The 26,992-nt window shown below is 43.3% G+C and overlaps 1 protein-coding gene across 14 annotated transcripts in view; it reads left to right on the top strand.

Moving 5' to 3' along the window:
- The first annotated feature begins 1,233 nt into the window (after nt 1-1,233).
- Nucleotides 1,234-26,992, top strand: part of CIT (citron rho-interacting serine/threonine kinase) — a 168,862-nt gene continuing 143,103 nt past the window's right edge. For 6 of the 14 annotated variants that reach the window (XM_042911697.1, XM_042911700.1, XM_042911701.1 and 3 more), the window contains exons 1-5: nt 1,289-1,479; nt 2,204-2,453; nt 7,462-7,603; nt 14,711-14,886; nt 20,642-20,743. In XM_042911697.1, coding sequence (XP_042767631.1) covers nt 2,358-2,453; nt 7,462-7,603; nt 14,711-14,886; nt 20,642-20,743 — 516 coding nt within the window. In that variant the 5' untranslated portion in view covers nt 1,289-1,479; nt 2,204-2,357. The other 8 variants (XM_042911708.1, XM_042911707.1, XM_042911705.1 and 5 more) reach the window with 3 other exon arrangements.

The raw sequence follows: 26,992 nt of genomic DNA, 5'->3' as shown, positions 1-26,992 counted from the left end.
TTCTGTTGTCATTTCCTTCATTCAGCATCATGTCAAAACTCATGTCATTGTGTTTAGCTGTATTTATTCCTTTTCATTATAGTATGAAAACACTCCAGTATACTTTGTATTGCTAATGGGACATTTGCATTGCTTCTAGTTTTTGTTTTTATTTTTGTTTTTGGCATTATGGGATACAATATTATTTGTCCATTCTTGGGCATATGAGCCGTAGGATATGCTTGTCTTCAACAGCAAATAGAACCAAACTTTTTCAAAGACACTGTACTAATTCATAGTCAGCTATGTATAAATGACTGAAGCTCCACATCTTTGAAAAACACTGCGAGAACTTCCTCCCCTTTTTGGGGGGAGGAGTGCGTGTTATTATATCTCACTGTTTCATGATTATGTATGAGATTGAGCACCTTTTTATACGTTTGTTGGCCATATGGATTTCCTCTTTAGTGAAGTGCCTGTTGAAATCTCCTGCGTTTAAGTGATTTTAAAATGTCCTTTCTGACAATTTCAATGTGTTTACCTATTTGTTGCCGGACAATCAGCCCAAAGTGGCAGGAACCGAGGCACGTTGAAGTTCAAGCTGGCTTAGCTGTAGCACAGAACAAATTGATTTCTCCAAATAGCAAACACTTCTTACTTCAGCCAATTTTTAAAAAATGTTTATTTTTTGAGAGACAGAGAGAACAAGCGAGGGAAGAGCAGAAAGAGAGGGAGGCACAGAATCCGAAGCAGGCTCCAGGCTCCAAGCTGTCAGCCCAGAGCCCAAGGCGGGGCTCGAACTCAGGAGCCGTGAGATCACCACCTGAGCCGAAGTCCGAGGCTTAGCCGACTGAGCCACCCAGGTGCCCCCTACTTTGGCCAGATTTAAGGAACAAGAAAATCAGGGCGGCCTGGCTGTCTTCCTCCTCGCAAGGAGACAGAGGACAGCGCCCTGGCGACCTCCTCAGGGATCCTAGACACAAACAAACAATTCCATAAATGCAGCACCCTGCTTAACCGTCAATTTCAAACTTCCAGGACCTGCCCGGCCGCGTTTGCCCTTGCCCGTTTTCCATTGGTCACGAGTCAAAGGAAGTAACAATCTGATTGGTTCTCCCTTCCACTTCCTCTATCCCTTTTAGGACATAGGCGGAACTTTGTTGACACGCAGCTGTTCCTCCTAGAAGCGGGCACTCTGATTGGCCCGGACACGGCTGAACCCCGCCCACGCTGTTCGGCGTTCAAATGCAGAGGCGGGAGACCTCGGGCGGAGCAGAACGCGCACTGGCTGGGTCGGCGGAGCGTGAGTGTGAACCCCGCACGCCCATATCTCCCCCACCCCACTCTGCAAACCCGGGGATAGGCCGCCTCCACCCACACCAGTCCCGGCTTTCCCCCCCCGCTGCGGGGAGGGCGGTGTTGCCGCCTCCAAGGCTGCCGGGGGCCTGAGGGTCTTCCCAGGCTGGAGGTGCGCGGGTCCCCCTCCGAGGGAGCTGAAAGGTCTGCAGGTGGTGCCGTGGGGCGGGAGGAGTTGTGAGATCCTTCTTAAACAGGGTGGGGTCCCGTGTGTGATCCGCCCTGCCTCATTTACCTGTCCGCATTAACTGCATTATTCCGGCTAGTGGAGCGCGGCAGCTCCCTATTATCCGTGTGATCTTGACAATTTTGTGCCTTCACTTTTGGTACCATCCGTCACCTCCTACTTCCAGTGCCTTTCCCTCTGCTCCAGCCACTCCAGTCACTCGCGTCTCCCTGCTATTGTTAGCGAAGGCCAGGTCCTGCCTCAGAGCCTTAGTTCTGGCTGTTCCCTTTGCCCGGCACACTTTTCTTCCCTCTCCCGCCCATCAGCAAGACTTACTACTTACCCACTTCAGGTTTTGCTTCAAATGTTAGTTACCTTCTCAGTGAAGTCTACTCTGACTACACTGTTAAAAATTGCTCACACACACCAGTTGCCCTTACCTTGCTCTCTCCCTCTCCTTTTTTAACCCCTGTAGCACGTATTACTTTCCAACATACTATGTCATTTACTTAAGTCATTGATTCTGTAAGTATTTATTAGCACTTGCTATGTGTCCTGGCTCTGTGTAAGCCCTTGTGGAGCTCCACAAGGGCTTACACTATAGGTGGAGTAGATAATAAATTTATTTATAAGTAAGAGACTATGTCAGATAAGTGTATTACCTCCTGTTATAGTGAATAAAAATCTGCTCTTTAATGCCAGATTTGCCAGACTGAACTTCCTAAGACCTGTGTGGTGACTGTTTTTACCTCCCTGTGCCCAACATCTTGAAGAAGATCAGGATTTTTCAGGCTCTTCCTCCTCAAATTGGTAGCACACACTTGCTCTGCTCCTGTATCTCTTCACCTTTGGAGAGATGTTGAAGTTCAAATATGGAGCAAGGAATCTGCTGGACGCTGGTGCTGCTGAACCCATTGCCAGCCGGGCCTCCAGGTTGAATCATTTCTTCCAGGTAACAGGCTGCCAACTCTTTCACCTGCGTGTGTTCCCTTGGCCCCTCCTTGTTGCTCTTATCCTTATAGGACTGAGGCTAATCTTCTAGGAGAAATCTCATTGGATGTTTTATATTGCTGATAGTTTTGGAAAAAGGAGCCATTGTACGGACAGAGGAGTAGATAGCTGAACTTGTCCTTGAAAGGAGATCTCTCTTTTTTTAAAAAAAAATCATTTCTCACACTTTACACATCTATACTGTTGTCCTTTTATTAAAGAAAGAAAAACAAGATTTATCGAGAAAATATTTGACCATAATTGCTATAGGTGTAATCCTATTTTCATTCAAGAGATGTTTATTTAAAACAAACAAAACAAAGCTTGATAAATACCCACACCTGTGAAAACCATAGTCCATTCAAGATATAGAGCATTTCTGGGTTGCATGGGTGGCTCAGTCGGTTGGGCATCTGACTCTTGATCTCAGGGTCCTGACTTCAAGCCCCATGTTGGGCTCTGTGCTGGGTATGAAGCCTACTTAAAAAAAAAAAAAAAAAAGAAAGAAAGAAAGAAAGAAAGAAAGATAGAAAACATTTCTATCACCCCAGAAGTATTAAAGCTTACTATCAGGAAATAATTTCCAAGTAGATTTCTAATTCTTTTGTTTTTGATGTAGATGAAACATAGTTCGTGTAGAAATCCTTGTTTGACTTATATATTCACAAGTCAGGGAGACAATATGGATAGTAGTGAAGATTTAGGTTTGAATCCTGGCCCCACACTAGTTAGCTGTGTTACCTTGAGTGACTCATTTGCCTTCTCTGAACCCATTTGCCACTCTTTTTTTTTTTTAAGTTTTATTTATTTTGAGAGAGAGAGTGCATGAATGGGTGACAGGCAAAAAGAAAGAGAGAGTCCCAAGCAGGCTCTGCACTGTCAGTGTGGAGCCAGATGTGGGGGCTCAAACTCACAAACCATGAGATCGTGACCTGAGCTGAAAACCAAGAGTCAGACATTCAACCAACTGAATTACTAAGGTGCCTGCATTTGCCACTCTTGAAAATAGAGGTTAGAGCACCAAATTCAGAGGGTTGTCATGAGGATTAAATGAGATAATTTACGTAAAACACTTAGCTCTTGATAAGCCAATAGTTATAAATGGTAACTATTATTAATGTTAAGTGTAGAAATGATATTAGTTATGGTAATGATAAATTTAAAAAATATTTTTAATGTTTTTATTTAATTTTGAAAGAGAGAGCACGAGCAGGGGAGGGGCAGTGAGAGAGGGAGACACAGAACCCAAAGCAGGCTTCAGGTTCCAAGCTATCAGCACAAAGCTCGATGTGAGGCTCGAACTCATGAACCTTGAGATCATGACCTGAGCTGAAGTTGGACACTTAACCAACTGAGCCACCCAGGTGACTGAGCCACCCAGGCGCCCTAGTAATGATACATTTTTAAAAAAAGACTTTAAATAATCTTTACACCCCATGTGGGACTTGAACTCACAACTCTGACATCAGGAGTTGCATGCTCTACTGACTGAGCCAGCCAGGTGCCCCAGTAATGTTTACTTAACAGTAACTCTATTTTTAAATTTTATTTTAATTTACACTTATTTAAATTATATTTTAAATTTTATGTTTACTTAACAGTAATTATATTTAGGAGGGTATTTATGCATGGATGCCTGTATGATGATAAATACTAATACTTTTTTGATGACATTTCCCCCCCAAAATACTGGTATTGGGGAATGTTCAAACAGATCAGTGGAGACAGACTGAAGGCTTAGGTTGTTCTATGCCATCTTCCCTGTTGCCATTTTAAGCCATGAGATATTTTTCACAAATGAATAGTCTGCCTCTGACCCTAGCTGACTGGAGTACTGCCACATTTTAGCCCCTCTACATTTTACTCCAAAACTTTTCCAACTTCTTACAAAATTTACTAAGGGCTTATAGTGTGCTCATTATGTAACAAGTGTGGCTTCCAGAGAGCTGGGTACAGGGCCAGCGTGCTCCTGATTATCTCGCATCAGAACAGATGTAAGGACTGTTTTGACTTACATTTTAAATAGGAGGAGACAGGCAGCAAGAGAGGCAAGGACTTGTCCAGGATCATGCAGCTTGTAAATGGCAGCGCCAAGCTCCAGAGATCAGACATGTAACCACTGGTGACATTGCCAGTGTGTGTCAGAGTTTATTAAATGTATATTATATTTAAGTGTCATTATAGAAGCAAGGATTGTGCTTCTCCCCAGTTCATCTTTTTTTAATGATGAGTTCCTTCCTGCCCCCACAACTGCTAGTGTTTGCAACTGTAGCATACACATGACAATTGTCTAAACAGGCACTGGATACTGTTCTTTCCGGTACAGGGCTATTTTACCAAGGTTTAGATAGAGTAGTGATTTTGTTTTCCATCCAGGTAAGTACTCTAGATTGGGTCTTAGCTTCTACTAACATTCTGCTTAACTTTCCAACGACTTCTCTGTTGGCGGGCAGCAGATTTTTAGGTTTTTGAGCCAGCAAAATTTCACAAATTTGCTGGGCTAATCTAGGTTTGCCAGCTTTTTATTTTGCCAAGTAAAGGATGTACAGAGAAAGGCCTATTATCTCCAGTCCTTTCACTTCAAAAATAAGGGACTTTTTTTTTTTTTTTTTTTTTTTTTTTTTTTTTTAAATAAATAAGGGACATTTTAAGAAACACCAACAGGGGTGACTGGGTGGCTCAGGTCATGAACTTCCAGTTCATGAGTTCAAGCTTCACATCGGGCTCTGTGCTGACAGCTCAGATCCTGGAGCCTAGTTAGGATTCTGTGCCTCCCTCTCTCTCTGCCCCTACCCCACTCATGCTCTGTCTCTCTCCCTCTCAAAAATAAACATTAAGGGGCGCTTGGGTGGCTCAGTCGGTTAAGCGGCCAACTTCGGCTCAGGTCATGATCTCGCGGTCCATGAGTTCTAGCCCCGCGTCGGGCTCTGTGCTGACAGCTCGGAGCCTGTGTCCCCCTCTCTCTCTGCCCCTCCCCTGCTTGTTCTTGGTCTCTCCCTCTCTCAAAAATAAGTAAACATAAAAAAACAAAAAAACAGATTCTAAGCCACAACCTGGAAAATTCTCACTCAGTAGGTCGGGGATAGCACCAGAGAATTTTTTTGTTGTTTTTTGGCTAAGTTCTTCGGCTGATTCAATGTAACCAGTCTGTTTCTATTATCCAGTGCTGTGTAAGAAACCACTCACAAAGTTTAAAGCAGCAATGATTTATTTTTCTTCTGATTCTGTGGGTTATTTGGATTCAACTAGGCAGTTCTGTTCTACCCTGTGATGTCAGCTGGGGTCACTCAAGGGGCCATATTATGTTGGGAGCTTGGCTGGGACTGGAACATCTGGGTGCTGACTGCTGGCTGGGGCATCTGACTTTTCCTCTAGCTGACTTCTCTATGAAGTCCTTCATTATTAAGTAATCTAACCCAGGGCTGGTAACTTTCTTCTGTAAATAATAAATATTTTAGGCTTTGGGAGTAGCTCCAACTATTCAACTCTGCCACTGTAGCACAAAAGCAGCCACGGTATGTAAATGAATGGGTGTGGCTGTGTTCCAATAAATCTTTATTTATAAAAACAGGCAGTGGGCCAGATTGGCCTATGGGCCATAGTTTGCTGACCCCCGTCTGGTCTAAGCTTTTTTACATGGCGACTGGCTTCCCCAAAGAGAAAAGCAGATGGTGCTAGGCTCCTTTAGAACTCTGCCCAGAACTGGCACAGTGTCACTTGTGTCACCTTCTGTTGCTTAAAGCAAGTCACAGAGAAAGTACAGATTCAAGGGGAGGAGAAATAGACTCTGGCTCTTGATGGGAGTGGCAGCAGCACCTACAGAGTTAGAGGGCCTGTTGGTGGCCATCTTGGCAGAGAGACCCCACACAATCCATAGCCTGGCCCATGGAAATCTTTGCTCTAGACCAGAGGTTGCAAACTCATGTCCCTAGGGGCCAGGAAGTGAGTATAAGTGAGTCACATGGGCCAGATGGAAGACTGGCAGTGAGGTCTGCAGTGAACTGCTGAACACATTCACTACAGAGGGGCAGCATCACTCAACCACAGCTCAGCATCACCAGACGGGAATGTGGGACAATATTGCCCAACCCTCCAGTATTTTAGGAGAACCCTCAAATCCCACCCTTTCTTTTGAATGGAATTTCCTGATTTTTCAATATTGGCAGAAAATTCAAATTTAAGTGCTGCAGGCCTGGGGTGCCTGGGTGGCTCAGTTGGTTAAGCGTCTGATCATGACTGTTGGCTCAGGTCATGATCTTGCGGTTCGTGAGTTCGAGCTCTGAGTCTGACTCTGTGCTGACTCCAGGTCAGAGCCTGGAGCCTGCTTTGGATTCTGTGTCTCCCTCTCTCTCTGCCCCTCCCCTGCTCACACTCTGTCTCTCTCAAAAATGAAATAAACTTAAAAAAAAATAAAAATAAATAAATGCCGCAGGCCAAACAAAACATGTCTGTGGGCTAGATACAGTCTGCCAGTTTGGAACTGTTGGTCTAGGTCATGAATAAATTCAGCTTCAGTGTGGGCACTTCGTTCACACTACTTTAGATTGTTCAAGTAAATTAAAGAAACTGCAGTTATATTAGCAAACCTCTGGGCGCACTTGAAAGATGTAGCAATCATTGTGTCCTATTGTAGAGACATGGAAACACGTCAGAACCAGCAGGGTCCGGAGTAAATGTTCCCGTGAGCCTCAGACTGTTAAGAAGGAGGGGCCTTTTCTTATCAATGGCACGCTCGTGAAGGTTTTCTTCCCAGGCACCGGTGAAAGAAGCCCACAATAATGGAATTGTACAAGTGATAACTTAATGACTCTCCATTGATGTCGCTTTAAAGAATGAAGCCACAGAATTGTGCTGTTAGCGTGTGTCGTGAGCAGTTAGAGTTGGTAGCTTGTAATTTACTCTGTGTGGATGTTATTGATCAAAGCTTTTCATTATTGACAGTGTCTCCATCTGCTGTTTGCTGTTTTTAGGGGAAACCACCCTTTCTGACTCAACAGCAGATGTCTCCTCTTTCCCGAGAAGGGATATTAGATGCCCTCTTCGTTCTCTTTGAAGAATGCAGTCAGCCTGCTCTGATGAAGATTAAGCACGTGAGCAACTTTGTCCGCAAATGTAAGTTTGGAGAGGTTTTTCTGGAAAAGTGTTCTGGGAGAGAAAACTGCAAAAATGCCCCAGGCAGAATGAGTTAGTGGTTGGTGGTAGTGAGTAGGAACTCTGCTCTGAGGAAGGCAGACTCAGTTTTAAGGTCAGTTTCCACCTGTTGCATTTGGGAGAACAGATAAGTCAGGTCTCCTGGTTGCAAGTGACAGAAACTCAACTCAAACTAGCTTAGGCCAAATAAGTGAATTTATGGCTCATGAAACTGAGCTCATGAATCCCATCCAGGGATGGGTCAAACTTTAGGCATGGCTGGATCCAGATATGTGAGTTAGTCCTCTGGCTCCATCCTTTTTTTTTTTTTTTTAATGTTTGTTTATTTTTGAGACAGAGACAGAGCATGGATGGGGGAGGGTCAGAGAGAGGGAGACACAGAATCCGAAGCAGGCTCCAGGCTCCGAGCTGTCAGCACAGAGCCCGACGTGGGGCTCGAACTCATGAACCGCGAGATCGTGACCCGAGCTGAAGTTGGCGCTTAACCGACGGAGCCACCCAGGCGCCCCACTGGCTCCATCCTTATACCCACTCAGGGCCGATAATCCTGCAGGCATAGCAGGCACAGTATTTAATTTTAATAAATTGCACTTATTTTCATTAATTTAATTTAAATTTAGTTTGAAACAAGAAAACTATGAACAAAATAATTATAGTGATTTTGGGTTATATTTATCCTTTTGTCAGTGGTATCATAAAATATAATTTTTGACTTTTTTTAATGTTTATTTTTGAGAGAGAGAGATAGTAAGTGAGCGTGAGCAGGGGAGGGGCAGAGAGAGAGAGGGAGACACAGAATCCGAAGCAGGCTCCAGGCTCCAAGCTGTCAGCACAGAGCCTGATGCGGGGCTCGAACCCACAGTGAGATCATGACCTGAGCCGAAGTTGGAGGCTTAACCAACTGAGCCACTCAGGCGCCCCCTGATTTTTTTTTTTTTTTTTTTAATGGAGGAAGAGGCTGATGAAAGCAGATGTACCTAGGCCCTATGAAAGTCATAAATCGGCCTTGGCCACACCCTGTTCGTGTCTTACTCAATGTGGGGGAGTGGGCTGCTGGTGTCCCAGTTTTGTATTTTATTACTTTACATCAGTGTTTTTTGGCCAGTGGTGGTTTTGCACCTCCCTACCCCCCCACCCTGGACACTTGGCAATGTTTGGGAGACATTTTCAGTTGTCACAACTTGCAGGGAAGGGTGCTCCTGGCATCTAGTGGGTGAAGCCAGAGATAATGCTGACCTTCCTGCAATGACAGAATAGCATAGAATTATCTGGCCCAAAATTTCAGTAGTGCCGAGTTTGAGAAACCCTCCCTTATGCGACTTTGCTGTGTAACCATGCACCTTGAACTATAGTGGTCTGAAACTATAATCGTTGTATTACGCCTCATGAATCTGTGGGTTGAGGATGTTTCCACTCCATGTGACTTGGGCTAAGATTGCAGGCACCCAGGACTCTCCTCGTCTAGAAAGTCCAAGATGGCCTGCACAGTGTCTGGTATGTTGCCTAGAAGGCTGGACTCGGCTGGGACTCTGGGATGACGGGGCCTTTCCCTCTGTGAAGTCTCCAGGCCTCTTGCTCTCCAAGTGGCTTCCCTGTGTGGTCTCTCCATCAAGGGTTAGCCAACTACAGCCTGGGATCCCTGTTTTGTAAAGCAAGTTTTACTGGAAGGTGTTGGCCAGGTCCATTTGTTCACATACTGCCTGTGGCTGCTGTCCCACTACAAGGCCTTTGAGTAGTGGTGACTGAGACCATATGGCTTACAGAGCCTTGAATATTTATTCTCTGGCCCTTAAAGAAAAGCTTTCTGACCTCTGATCTACATGGTCTCTCTAGTAGAGATGTTGACTTCTTACATGGTAGCTCAGGGCTTTCAAAAGCACCAAGGTGGAAACTGCTGGGAATTCTCAGGGCTTATGTGTGGAAGGGACGTAAGATCTCTTTGGCTGCATTGTCTTGTTTGAAGTGAGTCGTGGGGCTGCCCAGATTCCATGTGCCAGGGAGTCTAGACATAAGGGCGTGAGTTCCAGGAGGTGTGTGTATGATTCGTTGGCACCATCTTTGGAGATGGCTACCACACCTTATGCAATATTTATTTTCCACTCTCTGTATTAATAGGATCCCCAGGAAAGATTTTAACTGGTTCTGTTCTGGGTCATCTGTCTACCCCGTGACCAGGGGCCAGGCCAGGATGTCAAGTGTTATGGGCCTCCTCTGGGTGCCTAGGGGTTCAGGGCACTGCAGTTACCAGGGTCTCATGGAATGGGGGATGTGGAAGTGCCCAAAGGAGCTGAGAGTTTTCAGTAGATAAAATTAGTGTATGTCCACTTGTCTTTTCTGTTTCCTTATCTGCAAAATGGGGAAAATGCATATCCAATAAGGCTGTGTGGGGCTTGAATGAGTTAGTGCACAGATTAGGCTTACGTTGCCTGGCACACAGGAGATAATAAATGTTAACCAGTAATGGTAGCCACCAGCCTCCAAGTATATTTAATATATTGTAGGTCTTTAACTTTGAAATGTACTTGGGTACTATTCATTATTCCATATTTTTTTTGAATAAACTCCCACCTTATTTTCTTGAATATTTAAATCCTCAAATAGGGAGTGGGAGGGGAAGGGAAATTATGAGACAGACTAATTTATCAAGCCATCTACCGGCTCCTTCATTAATCTTGAGTCTGCCCTCTGGTTACTTTAAAGTAGTGGATCTTCTAGACTCATTCAGTAATCAGGGCGCTTAGACTTAGCGAAATGTAGATTTTTCTAATAGAATTCTCTTGCAAGGAACTGTTTCATATTTTTGAAGAGGCTTCCTGGAGAGTACGGCTGAGAGGCTGTGATTGGAAAAGGGTGATTACGTTAGTATGTCTGGTTCCCCCCCCCCCCCCCCCCAACCTCTTTTTAAGTTTCTATTTTGGAATCTAAGTGTTCTTACATGGGTAGAAGGGCCCAAAAGTTGCTACTACATAAGAGACCGTTGCTACTCCATGCTACTGCATGGAGACCGTTGGAGGAAATGAGACAGTGGGTATGGCCCTGAAGTGGTATCCCTAGCTGGAGCCAAAGTAGGACAGGGAACCCACATCTGGGAACCCAGGGAAGAGATTTTTGTTTCTTAATTACTGTTCTATTCCCAGTGCCTAAAACAGTGTCTGGCACATGATAGATGTTCAGTAAGTATTGGTCGAATGATTATGTTGCTGAGTGAACAAAGTTAAGGGGCAAAATTGTAAGTATTGTATTGTAGAATTTGTGTAAAAAATAAACTGATATTAAAACATGAATGGGGGTTCCTGGGTGGCTCGGTTGGGCGTCTCACTTTGGCTCAGGTCATGATCTCACGGTTCGTGGGCTTGAGTCCTGTGTCAGGCTCTGCCCTGGCAGTGTGGAGCCTGCTTGGGATTCTCTCTCTCTCTCTCTCTCTCTCTCTCTCTCTCACTCTCTCTCTCTGCCCCTCCTCACTTGTGTGTGCGTGCGTGCATGCGTGTGTGTGTGTGTGTAAACTTAAAAAAATAAAACATGAATAACAAAGTGTTGATAATTGTTGACATTGGACTATTCTTGGTGGTTTGACGGTAGCTTTAATCCTATACTCTTTCAGCTACATTTACTGTAGGCAAAAGCTTCTGTATGTTAACAACTGTAGTATGTATGGGCGAGTTATAACTATAAGAAATTTTTTTTCCAATTCTAAACATAATACAAAGTTAAATATATAAAAGGTCCAAATGATAAAAAAAATTAAATAAACATGGGGTGCTTCAATGGCTCAGCCAGTTAGAGCATCAGTCTCTTGATTTTGGCGCAGGTCACCATCCAGGGTCGTGGGATCGAGCCCTACATTGGGCTGAGCTTGGAACCTGCTTGGGATTCTCTCTCTCTCTCTCTCTCTCTCTCTCTCTATCTCTCTATCTCTCTATCTCTCTCCCCCCCTCTGCCCCTCTCCCCTACTCTTGCACTCTCTTCCTTTTTCTCTGTCTAATAAATTAAAAATAAAAATAAATAAAAGGTCAAAATGAGAGAATATCCCTCAAAATCTTATCTAAGATAACCGCTGTTAACAGTTTGGTGCATAGTGTTGCAATTTTTTTTGTCCTTATAAAATATTTATTATGGACATTTTGAAGTGGGTCTTAAGGTAAAGAGAATAATGTAATGAGCTCATGCGTACCAGTCAACAAGCAGTTATCAACCCTTGGCGTGTATGTTCTAACATTACTTTTGTTTAATTTTACACAAAGTGGATCATATGTATGTAATATTTTGCTACTAGCTTTGCTCACTTAGCATTGTATTTACTCAACAAATATTTACGGAGCATTTGCTGTGTGCCAGGTTCCGTTTTAGGTACTGTGTTCACAGTAGTGATCAGCACTGACAAAAATTCCTGCCCTTAAAGAATATGTAATATATTCTAGTGGAGACTGAGCTACCTCATGTGCCTAATATGGTTTTATGTGGGTGGGACTTTTAGGTCGATTCCACTTCCCTGCTGATGGACCTTTAGGTCATTTCTGATTATTTTTCTGTTACAAGCAGTGCTCATGATGAATATCTTCCTGTCTATTTCAAGCACATCTGCTAACGTTTCTGTGAAGGACAAATTCCTAGAAATTGAAATGTTGAATGACTGAGTTGCAGAAAAGGAAGCGATACACTGTGCTGTATTGGCTTTTGCCCCTGGGTCCAAATGTTTATCTGACAAGGTCACGCTTTGACTGCCTTTTCATTACCATGCTTTGGGTCTTCATTTCCACCTCAATATTCGGTACTTAAATGCTGTAACTAACAGTGTGCAGGGCTGAAGTGTGATGTGGTTTTGGAATCACAGAAGCTGCTGGCATGGAGGGAAATTGTGAATCGTCTTTTTTTTTTTTTTTTTTTTTTTAATAGTCATAGACTTGAGTTTAGTATCTCAATCATTCACCTTAATAATTCAAAGCCTTTGGAAAAAGACCTAAAATTTGGTAAGGTTTCTCAGAATTCTGAGTATCCTTGTGGTTCTGTCTATAGCGGTTTATTTACTTGTGTGACTGAAATGCCTGGTGGTTACAGCGATGGATCCAGAGTTGAATTGGACAAATGCAGTAAGCAACTTAGGGACCCAAGGCCTAACAGAGAATTGGGAGAGGCTGGCTTCATGCGCAAGCAGTAATAAAATCAGGTTCAACCCAGGAAGTTGCAAGCCAGCATATTTGGGGAATTATAATTCAAAACTCAAATACTTGACCTGAAAGAAACTTGGAAAAATGGCAGGGAAGAGAGACAGGGCTTGGCACAGGGATGGCAGGGCAGAAGGAAGATATTGTGCAGCGTTCAGTCTTGCTTCTGCATGAATCCTCCACAAAGGTGCTCCAGATTTATTTTTCGCAATGGTTATGATGAATTTATTCGGATGTGCCGACCACGCTTGCCTGATTCCTCCAGGGACCAAAGGGAAATGCTTTCAGGATGACTGGCTGAAGAGACAGGTGGGAAGGCACTCAGTGCAGTGGAGTTCATCATGTGTACCTTTGATCCAAGTGAATGCGACTCCACCCACACAACAAAGAAAGGAGGTGGATACCAATTAACATTGTATTGGCTAATTTATCAATATTCTGCTCAATGACTATAGGTAATGAAATGACTTTTCCCCTTGTTGGATTAACTTCCTCCTATTGTGTGAATAACTTGCTGAGCGTAGCTCTAGAATGTAGCTCCCGAGTTTATTTGGTGCCCAACCATGGAAAGGGCAACCTGCCCTAATGCCTGGAGGACTTTAGTGTCTGTCTGGGATATCAAGAGTCTCTTGGTCTCATCATGGCACCTTTCTGAGGGATTCTCCAGAATAATTTTGATTCCGTGTTCCTCTTGTCTTCCTTTGGAGCATAACCCCTATATTTGATGCAGCTTCTCTGTAATGTGCAGGATTGAATTTTTTAGTCAGCTACAGCTGTTCCACTTCCCTCTTTCAGATCCTTAGAGAGTCATTGCATATCCAGTGATGTCCCAGCTTACTGTTCTTAGAGTGTCAGTAAATATACTGTAGATTCCAAATCTGCCATCCATTTAATCCATACTTCATACATTCAGGATCTCCACCTGTTATGGACTGAATGTTTGTGTCCCCCTGCAAATTCATATGATGATGAAGTCATGAAGGTGGGGCCTCTGTGATGGAATTGTTGTCCTTAGAAGAAGAAAAAGAGAGACGAGGGTTCTGTCTCTCTCCATCTTGTGAGGATATAGTGAGAAGATGGCTGTCTGTAAGCCAGGAAGTGGGTTCCCACTAGGAACTCGGTCTGCCAGCACTTTGATCTTGGACTTCCCAGCCTCCAGAACCGTAAGAGATAAATGCCTGTTGTTTAAGCCACCTCATCTATGGTATTTTGTTACGGCAGCCTGAGCAGACTAAGATACTGACTGAGAGATTGCACTTGAAAAAGGAGTACGACCATAGGCAAAGAAACAGATAGTTGCAAACCCTTCCAGGTGTGTGACCTGTCAGTGCTGCAGAGCAAATGTCAGGGCTCCATTTTCTTTTTCTTTTTGGTAGCACTGCTCCATATTAAGGGAAAGGAGGTATTACTGACAATCCGAAAGAGATGGGTTTGTGGGATAACACTGTGCGGTAGCACTAGAATGGGATAAGCGGGAGGTCAGCTCTAAAGTCGACTGAGTTGGGAATCGTGTTGCTTACGTCACATTATGAACCAGTCTAAATGCTGATAAGCGCGTTTGACCAAACGCTGCCCTGTGGCCTTCAGAGAGGAAGAAGAAAAGGCTGATTTGTGTTCTCCTCCTATTTTCTGAGTCTACAGGATTCAAATCGTAGCTACCATGGAAACTGCTTTGGAATTTCTGGAGCCCTTAATTTTAAACTTAACATATAAAAACACTTTTGTGCTGATTTTATAATTATTCATGACGGATGGGAAAGTGACTAAAATGTCTTTTGACAGCGAGGGAACACATAGGAACACTTTTTTCCTTTCTTTTTTTTTTTTTTTTTTTTGTGCTTTCATAAAGATGCGTGTATTGGAAAGTGCTTCACTCACCTGGGAGTAACTCTTACATCTCTTGCAGATTCCGACACCATCGCTGAGTTACAGGAGCTCCAGCCTTCAGCAAAAGACTTTGAATTCCGAAGTCTCGTGGGCTGTGGCCACTTTGCTGAAGTGCAGGTGGTAAGAGAGCGAGCAACTGGCGACGTCTATGCCATGAAGGTCATGAAGAAGACGGCCTTGTTGGCCCAAGAGCAGGTAGGAGCATTTTCACACCACACCCTTTCCCCTTTCTGTACCAGGATGTTCACTGCAGGGGCAATCATCTGCTGAATTGACATCTGGGATTGAGCAAGTTTTCCTCGGCGACTCTTTGGTTAATTACAGTTGCAGAAAGAGCTCTCCTGTTCTCAGCTTTTCTTGAACTGATACTGACTCATTTTGAGGGCTCACAAGCTTCCCGCGATGGCTTTATTGTGTTTCTATAGTTGTATTTTATTCAGAATCAACGTGGCCTTTTAACTAATGAATTTAAGATGACCCTTTATGACCGTCAGCTGGCAGTTTCGACATGTGCATATTGTGGGGTTAGGCAGCATATGGTTGTGTGCACATTTTCTATACTTGTGTTGTGGGCATATGTGTTTGATTTTAAAACAGGCCTTTGAAGAAATTAAATAAAATCGTCCTGTGGCGAGACTGTTGCTTGTTTGAGAGCAGGTAAGAACTTCTTTTTTATGGTCATGGTGTTTTTCTTTCTTTTAAACAAGGCTGCTGCTCCAGACATATCGATTCATTTGCCGAGTTTCTAGAGAGACTGCCATCAGCCTTGGCGTTCAGAGCAATTTATTAGTTACAGACGTCCGAGCACACATCATGTGTCTGATAATGTACCCGGCTCCGTGGGAAGCCCGTGAAAGGAATTGAAGCTCCATGGCCGTTAGTTGCAGGGTTTTAAAAACAACTTTGGAAAGTGGAGAAAAAATGCAAATGTATAAAGCAGGCGCTTAGCAGCTAAACATCACAGAAGGGAGAGCAGTTAGCAAATTCACCAGCTGGGGAGTGAGGAGAGATGTGAGTGAGCCAGGGATGGTTAGGGGAGGTTCACACTGCTGAAAGCGAATGCAGGTTCTGGGCGGAGAGACGTGACAGGAGTGTGGCAGGTGGAAGTGTATGTGTGACGTTCTGGAGGTTTGAGTACTAGAATGCTGTACAGATGTGTGTGTGTGTGTGTGTGTTTCCTTAGTGGTTTAGAACAGATGGGACTAGGAAATGGGGAGAAATGAGACATTTGGGTGGGGAGAGGGTAATTGGTGGGAAATCTGATGAACCTTTTTTTATTGTGGCAAAATATACATAACATAAAATTTACTGTTTAAAATTTTTTTTTTAATTTTTTTTTTTATTTTTGAGAGAGAGAGAGAGACAGAGCGCAAGTGGGGGAAGGGCAGGGAGAGAGGGAGACACAGAATCTGAAGCCGGCTCCAGGCTCTGAGCTGTCAGCACAGAGCCCGATGCGGGGATCAAACTCCTGAGTCATGAGATCATGAGCGGAACCAAAGTTGGACACTTAACTGACTGAGCCACCCAGGTGCCCCTAAAATTAGGGTTGTAATTATTTAATTAGGGTTTTAACTGTTTTAATCCTTCTTAGGGTACAATTCACTGGCCTTAAGTGCATTTACCAATGTTGTGCAACCATAGCCAATATTTCTAGAATTTTCTCATCCTCCCAAACAGAAACTCTGTACCTATTAAATGTTAACTCCTCATTTCCCCAAGAACTGTTTGGAATGGCAGCTCACTTTGTGAGGCAGCTGGGGATCATTTACACTTTTGGAAGGAGGAGGTTGGGATCAGAGTCTGAGGACTCAGTGGCTTTGCGTGGCCTCCAGTCAAAGAAGCAGCGGAGGGCAGGAAGCTGCTTGTCAGAGTCCGAGAATGATGTAGCCTGTGTTTAGCAGTGAAATGTGAGCTACTTCACAGGAAGGAGAAATGACAGGACGTTGCCGATCATTTGGAAGGGAGGAATGGGAGGTGTTCACTTAACCTCCCAGTATCTGAGCAGCCACCTATCCTCGGTACAAACTTACTGAGCACCTGTTGTGTGTGGTGTGCTTCTGGGTCCTTGAGGGGAGGCATGAAGTGTAGCCCTGACCTTGCACGCTTCTGTTTTAGGTGGGAAGTAGTGCATGTAAAAAGAAAACAATCTAATATACTGCACTGCAGGCAAGCGACAGAGATGTGCAGATAGGGTGCCTTCCTTCCGGTGAATGACTCACGATGACCCTGTGTGAGGTGTGGGCTGGGGGATTTTAAAAATAATACACATCCAGGAACTAATAAAAGCTACCCAACCATTCCTTAAGAGGGTGAATAAAAGAAGAGTCTTTAATTGAGCCATGGCAAGGCTTCATAATTTAAGGGCATGAGAAGAGAAAAACCAGCACAGGGTGTGAATGAAAGGAAATGCCAGAGAAGGAGGTAGAGAGAGGCGACATCCTGTAAGCAAGACCTATCACCTAGGAGAGGCCAGCACACCTGTTCAGGGCTCTGTGAGAACCAGAAGAGTCCTCAGAGACCATTTATTTTATTTAAAAAAAATAAAAATAATTTTTTAATGTTTATTTTTTAGAGAGACAGAGTGCAAGTGGGGGAGGGGCAGAGAGAAGGAGATACACAATCTGAAGCAAGCTCTGGGCTGTCACCACAGAGTCTGATGGGGGGCTCGAACTCACGAACCGTGAGATCATCACCTGAGCCAAAGTCAGATGCTTAACTGAGCCACCCAGGCACCTGAGACTTTATTTTAATGGAGGCTTCAGGGGTCAGATGAGGAGCCAATGGTGAGCAAATGAAGATGTAGCCTTCTCAGTTCAGCCAACCTTCAGTGAACACCTTTTATGTGCCAGGAAAGAAGGACCACAGATCAGGTGCAGGAGATCACAGAAGTTGGGTTGTTTCTGGAATGTGTTCGATATAGCACTGGTGGTATGCAAGATGATTTTAGGTAGTACATGGACAAAACTATTTTGAGGTGTTTAGTAGTCTAATATTAACTAGCGTGTTAAAACCTGGGAGTTTTATAGATGTTAAAATAAATGGAAGAAGGCATATTTAAAGTTAAATTATTACTACTTTTTTGAAGTTTTATTTATTTTGAGAGAGCAAGAGCGGGAGAGGGGCAGAGAGCGAGGGAGAGAGAGAATCAAACAGGCTGCATTCTGTCAGCACAGAGCCCGATGTAGGGCTTGATCTCACGAACTATGAGACCGTGACTTGTGCCAAAACCAAGAGTCGGACGCTTAACTGAGCTACCCAGGTGCCCCTAAAGTTAAATAATTTTTATTTTGAAATAGTCACAGATTTATAGAAAAGTTGCAAGCACAGTGTATCAGCCAGGATTCTATAATATATAAAAATATGCACATTAAATATATATACATATACACATTGAATATCCATACATACACGTGTATGGATGACTTACCCAATTGTAAGAACTGTAAAGTCTGAAATCTGTAGGGGAGGTCAATAAGCTGGAAACTCTTGCACTAGAACTGATAATGCAAACTTGAGGCAGAATTTCTTCTTTATCAGGGAAGCCTCACTTTTGTTCTTTCATATGATTGGCTGAGACCCACCCAGGAAGGATCATCTCCTTTACTAAAATCAACTGATTGTAGATGTTGACTTGTTAACCATATCTACAAAATATCTTCACAGCAATGCTTAAGATTAGCTGGGTGCTATAGCCTAGCTAAGTTGACATGTAAAACTATCACAAACTATGAACAACTTTTTTCTTCCTGAGCCATTTGAAAACATGTTGCCAGTGGTGTCCTGTTACCTCCAAATACTTCAGTGTGCATTTCCTACAAGAAGGACGCTCTCCTGTGAACCACAATACAGCCATCACTATTGGAAAAGACACAATGCTACGTTACTGCCATCTAATCCTAAGACCCCGTTCATGGTCCACCAACTGTTTCATGGTCTTTTAGAGCAAAAGGGTCAAGCTCAGGATCACACATAACATTTAGTTGTCCTGTCTTTTTAGTCTTTTTCAGTCTGGACCAGCTTCTCAGTTTTCCCTGGACTCTCATGACCTTGGCCATTCTGAAGATTACAGGCCAGTTATTTTGTAAACATACAGATATGTTTAATGTTGCTCAGGTTCATTCAGGTTATAGATCTTTGGCAAGAATATCACAGACAAGATGTTCTGTTCTTCTCATTGAGTCCCACCGGGTGACCCCATTTCAGTTTGTCACATTCATGTCGATGTTCACTTAGGTATCGGCCATGCTTCTCCACTGTAGGGCCACCCCTTTCTTCTTCGTCATTACATGAGTATTCTGTAGGGAGGTGCTTTCAGACTGTGGAAATACCCGATCCTCATAAAACTTTCAGGTTCTTAATTTATAGCTGTATGGACTTGCATGTTCCTGTTTAAGTCAATGAATTAGAAGCCATTCCTGTCATTATGTATTTTTATACTCAAATCGTCCTCTAAGCTGGGCCATGAGAATCTCTTCAGGTTGATTTCTGTGTCTTTTGACGCATCCCCATCTTTGAGTTACTGTCTTTCTGGTGCAAGATGTTAAAGCTCTTGTACTTTTACCTTGCCTGCCCCACCCTTGCAATCAGACCTTTCTCAAAGGGTGCCTGTTTCTTTTAGTGTAAAATGGTATTTAGAAACCAAGATCCGGGTACTAGGTGTCCTTATTGCTGTTGGAGTGTCACTGCTTCCAGATCCCTTTCAGTGAGCAGAGCTAGAGAATAGAAATTCAGGTTTTTAATATAGCTACTTGCGTGCACGTGCACACACACACACACACATTTATTTCTCTATTTCTCCATCTCTGTATATTGAAAAACCATGTGTTCATACCAGTACGTCCAGGTCCAGTCCAACTTCCCTGAGTGTATTCTAGTGTTCACCCTTTCTGTGTTTGTAGCTCCCTTCTCTGATATCACCCATAATATTTTAGCTTATTTTATGCATCTCTGTGTATCCAGTCTACTGTCTTTGCTGCCACTCTTCTCATTGGTAGGCTTAGATGCCCTGTTCCAGGCTATCGCTGCATGTGGATGGCTTCCTCACCCTATTTGGGCCCTTGATACCTGATATTGGACTGCCTCCCCCTGCCCCCCCCCCCCCCGCCCCCACACATAGTTGCCGCCCTCCTCACCCTGCTTGGGCTTGGCACCCTGTTCTGGGCCACTGTGTCCCACTCTCCCTACTACCTGTTATGGATGCTTACCTTGTTCTGTTCCACCTAATGGATTTAGGACTGAATTATTCAGGGAGAGAAGGTGAAGAAGAAAAAGAGGGAGATATTTAGATTCAAAAGAAGTGAGTTGCTTTAAGGACAAAAGTAAATAATTGGACAGATAATACACAGATCTGGCAAAAATCATGAGCAAAGTAGATGAATGAATGAAATTTGTGGAGTGCTGGGCTAAGGGATGGTTTTTCTTTTCTTAAACTAGAGACATCAGTTTAGGCTTAAAGAGAGAGGTTGGCACAATGGAATACTACGTGGCAATGAGAAAAAATGAAATATGGCCTTTTGTAGCAACGTGGATGGAACTGGAGAGTGTGATGCTAAGTGAAATAAGCCATACAGAGAAAGACAGATACCATATGGTTTCACTCTTATGTGGATCCTGAGAAACGTAACAGAAACCCATGGGGGAGGGGAAGGGAAAAAAAAAAAAGAGGTTAGAGTGGGAGAGAGCCAAAGCATAAGAGACTGTTAAGAACTGAGAACAAACTGAGGGTTGATGGGGGGTGGGAGGGAGGGGAGGGTGGGTGATGGGTATTGAGGAGGGCACCTTTTGGGATGAGCACTGGGTGTTGTATGGAAACCAATTTGACAGTAAATTTCATATATTAAAAAATAAAAAATAAATAAAAAAAAAAAAAAGAGAGGTTGGGACATTCACCCCTCCCCTAACACTTTGTTCTTTATATTATAATTGTCTAAAGGGTTTCTTTTCCCCCTAGGTTTCATTTTTTGAGGAAGAACGGAACATATTATCTCAGAGCACAAGCCCTTGGATTCCCCAGTTACAGTACGCCTTTCAGGACAAAAATAACCTTTATCTGGTGAGTCTTTTCATCCATCTCTCTGGAATTAGTCCAGTGCTGATACTCAGATATCATAGACATAGAATTGGATGTGTTTCTTGTCCATATGCTCTGTTGAGTTGCTGTCCTGACTTTAAGGTGTCTCCCTGTTCTCCTTGTCCTAAAGATGAAGGGCTATCCCATTTAGAAACAGCCCCATTTATTGTTGAGTATTGTAGCTGTGGCTTAAAGGGCAATAATGAGAAATCATTTATTTGGAAATAGTCTGATACTACCTTTAATAGACTCTTGCTTTAATTTTTTTTTTTTGAGACATAATTGACATACAACATTACATTAGCTTCATGTGTACAGTGTAATGATTCAGTATTTGTATATACTGTGAAATGATCAACCACTAAGTCTAGTGAACATCATTTAAATTTTTTAATTTTTAAAAATTGAGATAATGCACAGTTACTTTAAGAAGATGCAAACATTGCAGAACCGTATGAAATAGGGAAAGTTCTCTACCTTTCTTTCTAATCCCTTTCCCTAGGGGAACCTATTATTGGTTATGTATGTTCTTCCTGACCCTCGTGGAAAAAATATTTCCATGTCTATATTTATAACACATGTATATAGTTTGTTTTATGAAACTTGTATATTACTTTCTACTCTTTTCTTCAGCTTGCTTTTTGCCTTTCAGCAATTTACCCTGGACATTTTTCCATGTCAGTACATACAGATCTGCCTTGTTCTTTTGAACAATGCCATAGTATTTCTGATGTACGTGTAGCATAACTTTCACAATACTAAAATTAATTCTGGAGCCTTGTTTAGGTTCTTGGGGGCTTAGATTCCTAAAGTAAAAAAATTTATCCCAGAAACAATTTTTGTTCCTGATTAAGCCCTTAAAACAAGACTATCATACTATTACCTTGAATGGAGAGAAACTCTTATAGAGGCTCATGTAAGAGGAAAGGGTAAGAAAGGGTTGGATTCCAATTTATCTCAAACTTCCACTGGATAGTTTTGGGGGACTTTATTGCCTTTATTTGTGACCTGTAATAAGCACTTTATTTGGTTTCCTATTAGTTGAGAACCTATTGCTGGTAGAGAAGTACCCCCCACAGCCTTCTGAGCCCCAGCCCCACCTAGCCTTCTGAGCAAGAATGTTTACATACAAACGCATTAGGAGATTGGCCTTGCACTAACCACATGGTAGAGGTGATGACAAATTCTAAGTGTTCTATGTAACAGTGATGACAACTGGTGGTTGACATTGCTTGTATTCGGGTGGCCAATGAGGATGACCAGAGTGGCCCTGGGAGTGATACCAGCTCGTAGTTTCCTTTGTGTTGACTAGTAGTTTTGTTTCTATTTTTGTTTTCATGGCTCAACACTTTTCAAAGTGCATCTTCAAGAGGGTAATACCTGGTCATTTCAAAAATTTTAACCTCTTTGGTGCCACCATTTTTATCCCTACCAATTGACTTTGTCCTAGTGGTAGACCTTCCCTTTTTCTTTTTAATCGTGTAATTAACTGCTGTGGACTTCCGCTTGGGCACAGCCTAACTGGAATGCCTTATGGTCTGGGAATATCAGTCTCTCCTCTGCTAAGAGACCTCCCAGTGGCAGGGGGCTTCCTTTTTTGGGCCTTTTGTCCGTGGGGCTTCCATCTGGATGTTGCCCCTGGCATTGGCATTCCTAGCTTAATGACCATCTTTCCAGGTTTTCTAGCCGCCATCTTACAAGAGGGGAATGATCTCAAAACAGCTGTCTCCTGGAGTTCTAGTTGCCTCAGCACATTGATACCTGGCTGCAATGACATTTTTACACCCTTCTTTCATAGCTCAGTTGGGTATTGCTGATGGGATCTTGTAATTATTTCCCTGTCTGCATTCTCTTCTCAAGTATGTTGGTAATTTGGAGTAAAATGCTTGCTAAGGGTACAGTTTTCTTATAAATATCCAAACTCAGCATTGGAACTAAGATATGATTATAGATCCCCCATTCTTTATCTGCAATTCTGAAATGCCCAGAGCTCTGAATAACCTCAAGTTCCTTAGTTACTTATTTGGCAGCAAAACCTGACCTGAATCTCTTCTTCATTCCCTTTAGTATGACTATTTGTAATTTTGCCAAAAAATTGTGATTTTGATTGCATTTGATTACAGGGTGATATCTCAAGCCATACCCTAGGGTGTTAGATAACATAAAGTAAATGCACCATTTTACTTTTCTAAAATCTGAACATTTCTGCATCTGGAAATACATTCTGCCACAAGATAAGGGGACCATAGATCTATATTGGTATCGTGAAGTACCAAAATTCCATTGTATCTATTGACCACTTATAGATCACCAAACCTTTGAAGTTTGGGGAAACATAAATTATCCTAAGCTCCCTGGCAGTTGAACGTTCACTTGTAATGCAAATGCAGTTTAATTGAAGATACATTTAGAAATCAGTGAATAAAACAAGTAGGAATCGGTGACCTATATATTTCTCAAAGCTGTCTCTTCTCTCCATTCTTGCTTCGACTGGGTGAGTTCCTGCTGCCATCTTTTTTTGCCTGCATTACTGCAGTAACCTCCTAAGTGTTCTCCCTGCCATCTGTCTTGCCCTTCCCCCAGGTCTTCTACACACTGCAGCCAAGTCATCCCACTGTTAAAACCCTTTAAGACTCCCTGCTGCCCTCTGGATAAAGTCCAGACTCTTCCATGTGGTTTCCAAGGCCTTTTTCATATATACCTCTAGGCTTGTTGCTTACCATTTCTTTGTTTTTACTTTACATTCATCCTGACCTTCCTTTGGTTCTTTGATCTGGCCTCTGACCTTTCTCCACGCTGTTCCCTCTTTCCCTGTTTCCCAGGCTAACTCCTGTTTCTCCTTCTGGACTTGGGCCAGGTATCACTTCTTCCAGAAACTCATCCTGGCCTCTCTTCTTCCGGGAGGGTTGCCCTTCTGGCTGCATACTCATAACACCCTGTGTGTCCTCTTCATGAGTGGGTGTTGGGCTACCCTACCAGGCTACACCTCCCTCCACTAATGGAGGGATTCTGTTTCCCTTGCTTCCTGTGGTGCTTCCCCAAGTAAATGCTTAAGATGCGTTTATTCAACGAATGTCTGATTAATTTCATAGAAATTGATTTACATACAGATTTACTTACTGTGTTATGGAAATCACACATGAGTAGTATGAGTTTTATTCTCTAAAGTATGTAATTCAAGTTAGATCCAGTGGGATTTTCAAAATTTGGAGTGCATTGCAGGGAAATTGAACTTGGATCCTTTTGAAATTTGATGGTTAAAAATTTATTTGTCGTTACATACCAATGAATGTGGCTTGCCATTTTCTGGCGTATAGAAAATTTCAATGAAGTCCATTGTATTAATGTCTGGTTCTATATAACAAGGCTAGTTCTGTGTTCTGGCAGGCAGCCCATGGAAACAGCGCTTTGTTGGTCTGGTTCATGGTGAAATCTGTTCAATTCTGTATAACAGATGCCTTCACCAGTGTCCTTCCAGGAAGGAGCTGGTCTTTACAAAGAAACCATTGTTTTGCAACTCACCACTTGTAGTATTGTTGCATCTAAGCCCTTTGTGGGATTCTTAAAGCTTGCTGGCTTTGTATTGATGTTTTTCATGCCATGTGTCTTCAGGCTGCCCTTGCTCTGAGTCACAACCGATCCATGAATCTTCTTTCCTTACAGTGGCCTCACATTGACTTCCCTCTGTTCATTCCAATTTTTTCTCCCCCAGGTGCACATAGGATGTATTAGTTAAGGTATAGACTAAGCTACTGTAACAAAAAGATACCAAAATACAGTCGGAACTGACAGAGCAGCTCTGTTGTATGTGATAATCCAGGGACCCAGGTTCCTTCCATCTTGTGGCTCCTCATCCCTTAGGATGTTGTCCTCTTTGATGTGGTTGAAGTCGGGTATTTCATATTCTCATTTCACCTGGCTGGTAGGAAAAAGGAGTAGAGGACAGAACAAGCAAATTCCTTTTACTTAGAAAGATATGAAAGTGGGGCACATCATTTCCTTTCCTATTTTATTGACTAGAACTTGATCATATGACCTTACATCTATACCATCTAGTGGCATGGCCATCCTCCAGCTTCAGGAAGAATGGATTTGGGGGACCAGTTGTAGTCTGCCACAGAGGTTAAAACATCTACTTTTGTAGGCAATAAGAGATCTGGGTTTTGAAGCCGGGCCCCCTAGATCCACCTCCCATACTTTTACCCATTATGTTACACTGTCACATCCCAAAGCACTTCTGTTCCGTCCCCGGTTCTGAAGTCCTGCTTGGGATTAGTTCTTTATATTGTCTCGCTTTGCACCGAAGCAATTGCACAGGTGGTATTTCCTTCCTTTGTAGGGACAGTTTGGAGGTTGGCTGTTTTTAGACAGTGACCCCTGTGGCCTGTGGGTGTTGGGCTCTAGCCTCTGCTGACACTGGGAGTCTGGAGAGAGTTAACAAATACAACTTCATTGTTTATTTTCGTAAAATGTGGCAGCTTCTGATAGTTTTGACAGTGAGACATGTGCTGTTTTGATCTCTCAGAAAAGATTATCCAGTTTTCAGGCATGTCTCAAAACTCACCAGCATGTTCTCATGTTGCTGTTTCAGAAGCCTGGGTTTGGAAGCTGGCTGCCCATCGGAAGGAAGCTGTTACTTAGAATATAGGTTCTTGTTTTATTACTCTTCCTTGGTTGGTCTCTCTGGAGTCATTGGCCTTTTCGGCTTCAATGTTCTCATTGGTGAAATGAGATATTAATACCTCTTATTGACCCCAATTCAGTTGCTGAGTATATTATTGCCTTGGAGGGGTTCTTTGTGCCTTCAAAATAGTTGTTTTATGTCCTGGTCTTTCGAGGCATATTTCAACTGAATGCATTTAAAGTCTTAGTCGTCACAATTTTGTTCCATTGTCCCAGTTTGTCTTGTCCCATGGTCCCAGTTTCTGGCTTAGTAGATTGAAGATGGGGCCCAAGAATTTGCAACCAGGTCCCAGGTGATGCTGCTGCTAGTCTGGGGGCCCCACTTGGAGAACCATGGTCCTACGGCTATAGTTACAGTTAATTTCTGGCTACTTCTTCCTCCTTTTGCTCCTTCAACAATGGTGAAGTTTCTCAGATCCTGTCCCTTGCTCTTTGCTCTTTCAGGTTGACAAGTGGTACCTACTCCCCAGCTCTTAACTAGCCCCAGGGTTCTTCACCAGGGCAGGGTGCTTCATTAATTCATGTCCTCAGTTACCTAGTTTGAGTGTGCAGTCTGTTTCTTGCCAAGACGCTGGATGATTCAGTGCTCAATGAGGATTTTTCTGAATAGATGGATGAATCAGGCTGGGATTCCTATTTTCTGAAAAAAAAAAAAAAAAAAAAAAAAAAAGGGTCTTCTCTCTTTTTATCTTGGTGACCTTGCCTTTCATGAAGAATAATTTAGAGTCCCTGCCAGGGACCACTCTGCTTTGAGAAGCCCTTCCTTCCTCCCAGATGCCAAAGATCAGGGACAGTCCACAGGGCAGATAACGATGCCAACACCATTGTTACATTTCCGTGGCACTTTCAGGCAGGCTGATTGTAGTGCAAGCATTTCAAGGGCACGTTGCTGAAAGGGTGGCCAGCACAGCATGCTTCTAATGACACCCTGTGCAAATTGGAATAGGGTACAAGGACTATTAAATACTCACCCCTTCCCCACATATGGATATGAGCGCATGCAGGTGTGCATGTATGTGCATTCATGTGCACGTGCGCATACACACACACACACACACACACACACACACACACACACACTCTTGTCCTTTGTTTCAAATGCCACACAACTGATGGGCATTGCTATCCCTTGCTATCCCTGTACTTGGGGTGTAGCTGCAAACACCAACAGAGAGGCCTCTACTCCTTCCAAACCGAACACATGTAAGATTTGCCCTTTAATTAGTATCTGCAGCTGCTGCCATTAGAAGGGTTTGTCTCTGTTGGCCTGAATGTCTTTGCTTTAAAAGAGCAAGTCTGTGATAGCTCCAAGCCAGGCTTGTTTGTCAGCTGCTGTGCTTTCTCTGCCATCTGCAGGGCTGCCGCATTGTTTAGGGCTGTTTCCCTATAGGGCCCTTTTCCTCCTCCCGTCGCCCAGCCTTTGATTACCATGCCTTGGTGAGTGCCATTTGGGTGACCTGCAGCTGGTCGTTGCGGGCAGGCACATGTCTCATCCATCCGTGGAGGATTGTTGCCTCTGTGCTGACGGACTGGTTACCTTCCGGCTCT

This window comes from Panthera leo, chromosome D3 (assembly GCF_018350215.1).
Source record: "Panthera leo isolate Ple1 chromosome D3, P.leo_Ple1_pat1.1, whole genome shotgun sequence".
NCBI classification, from domain to species: Eukaryota; Metazoa; Chordata; class Mammalia; order Carnivora; family Felidae; genus Panthera; species Panthera leo.
This window is presented reverse-complemented; position numbering and strand designations above follow the sequence as displayed.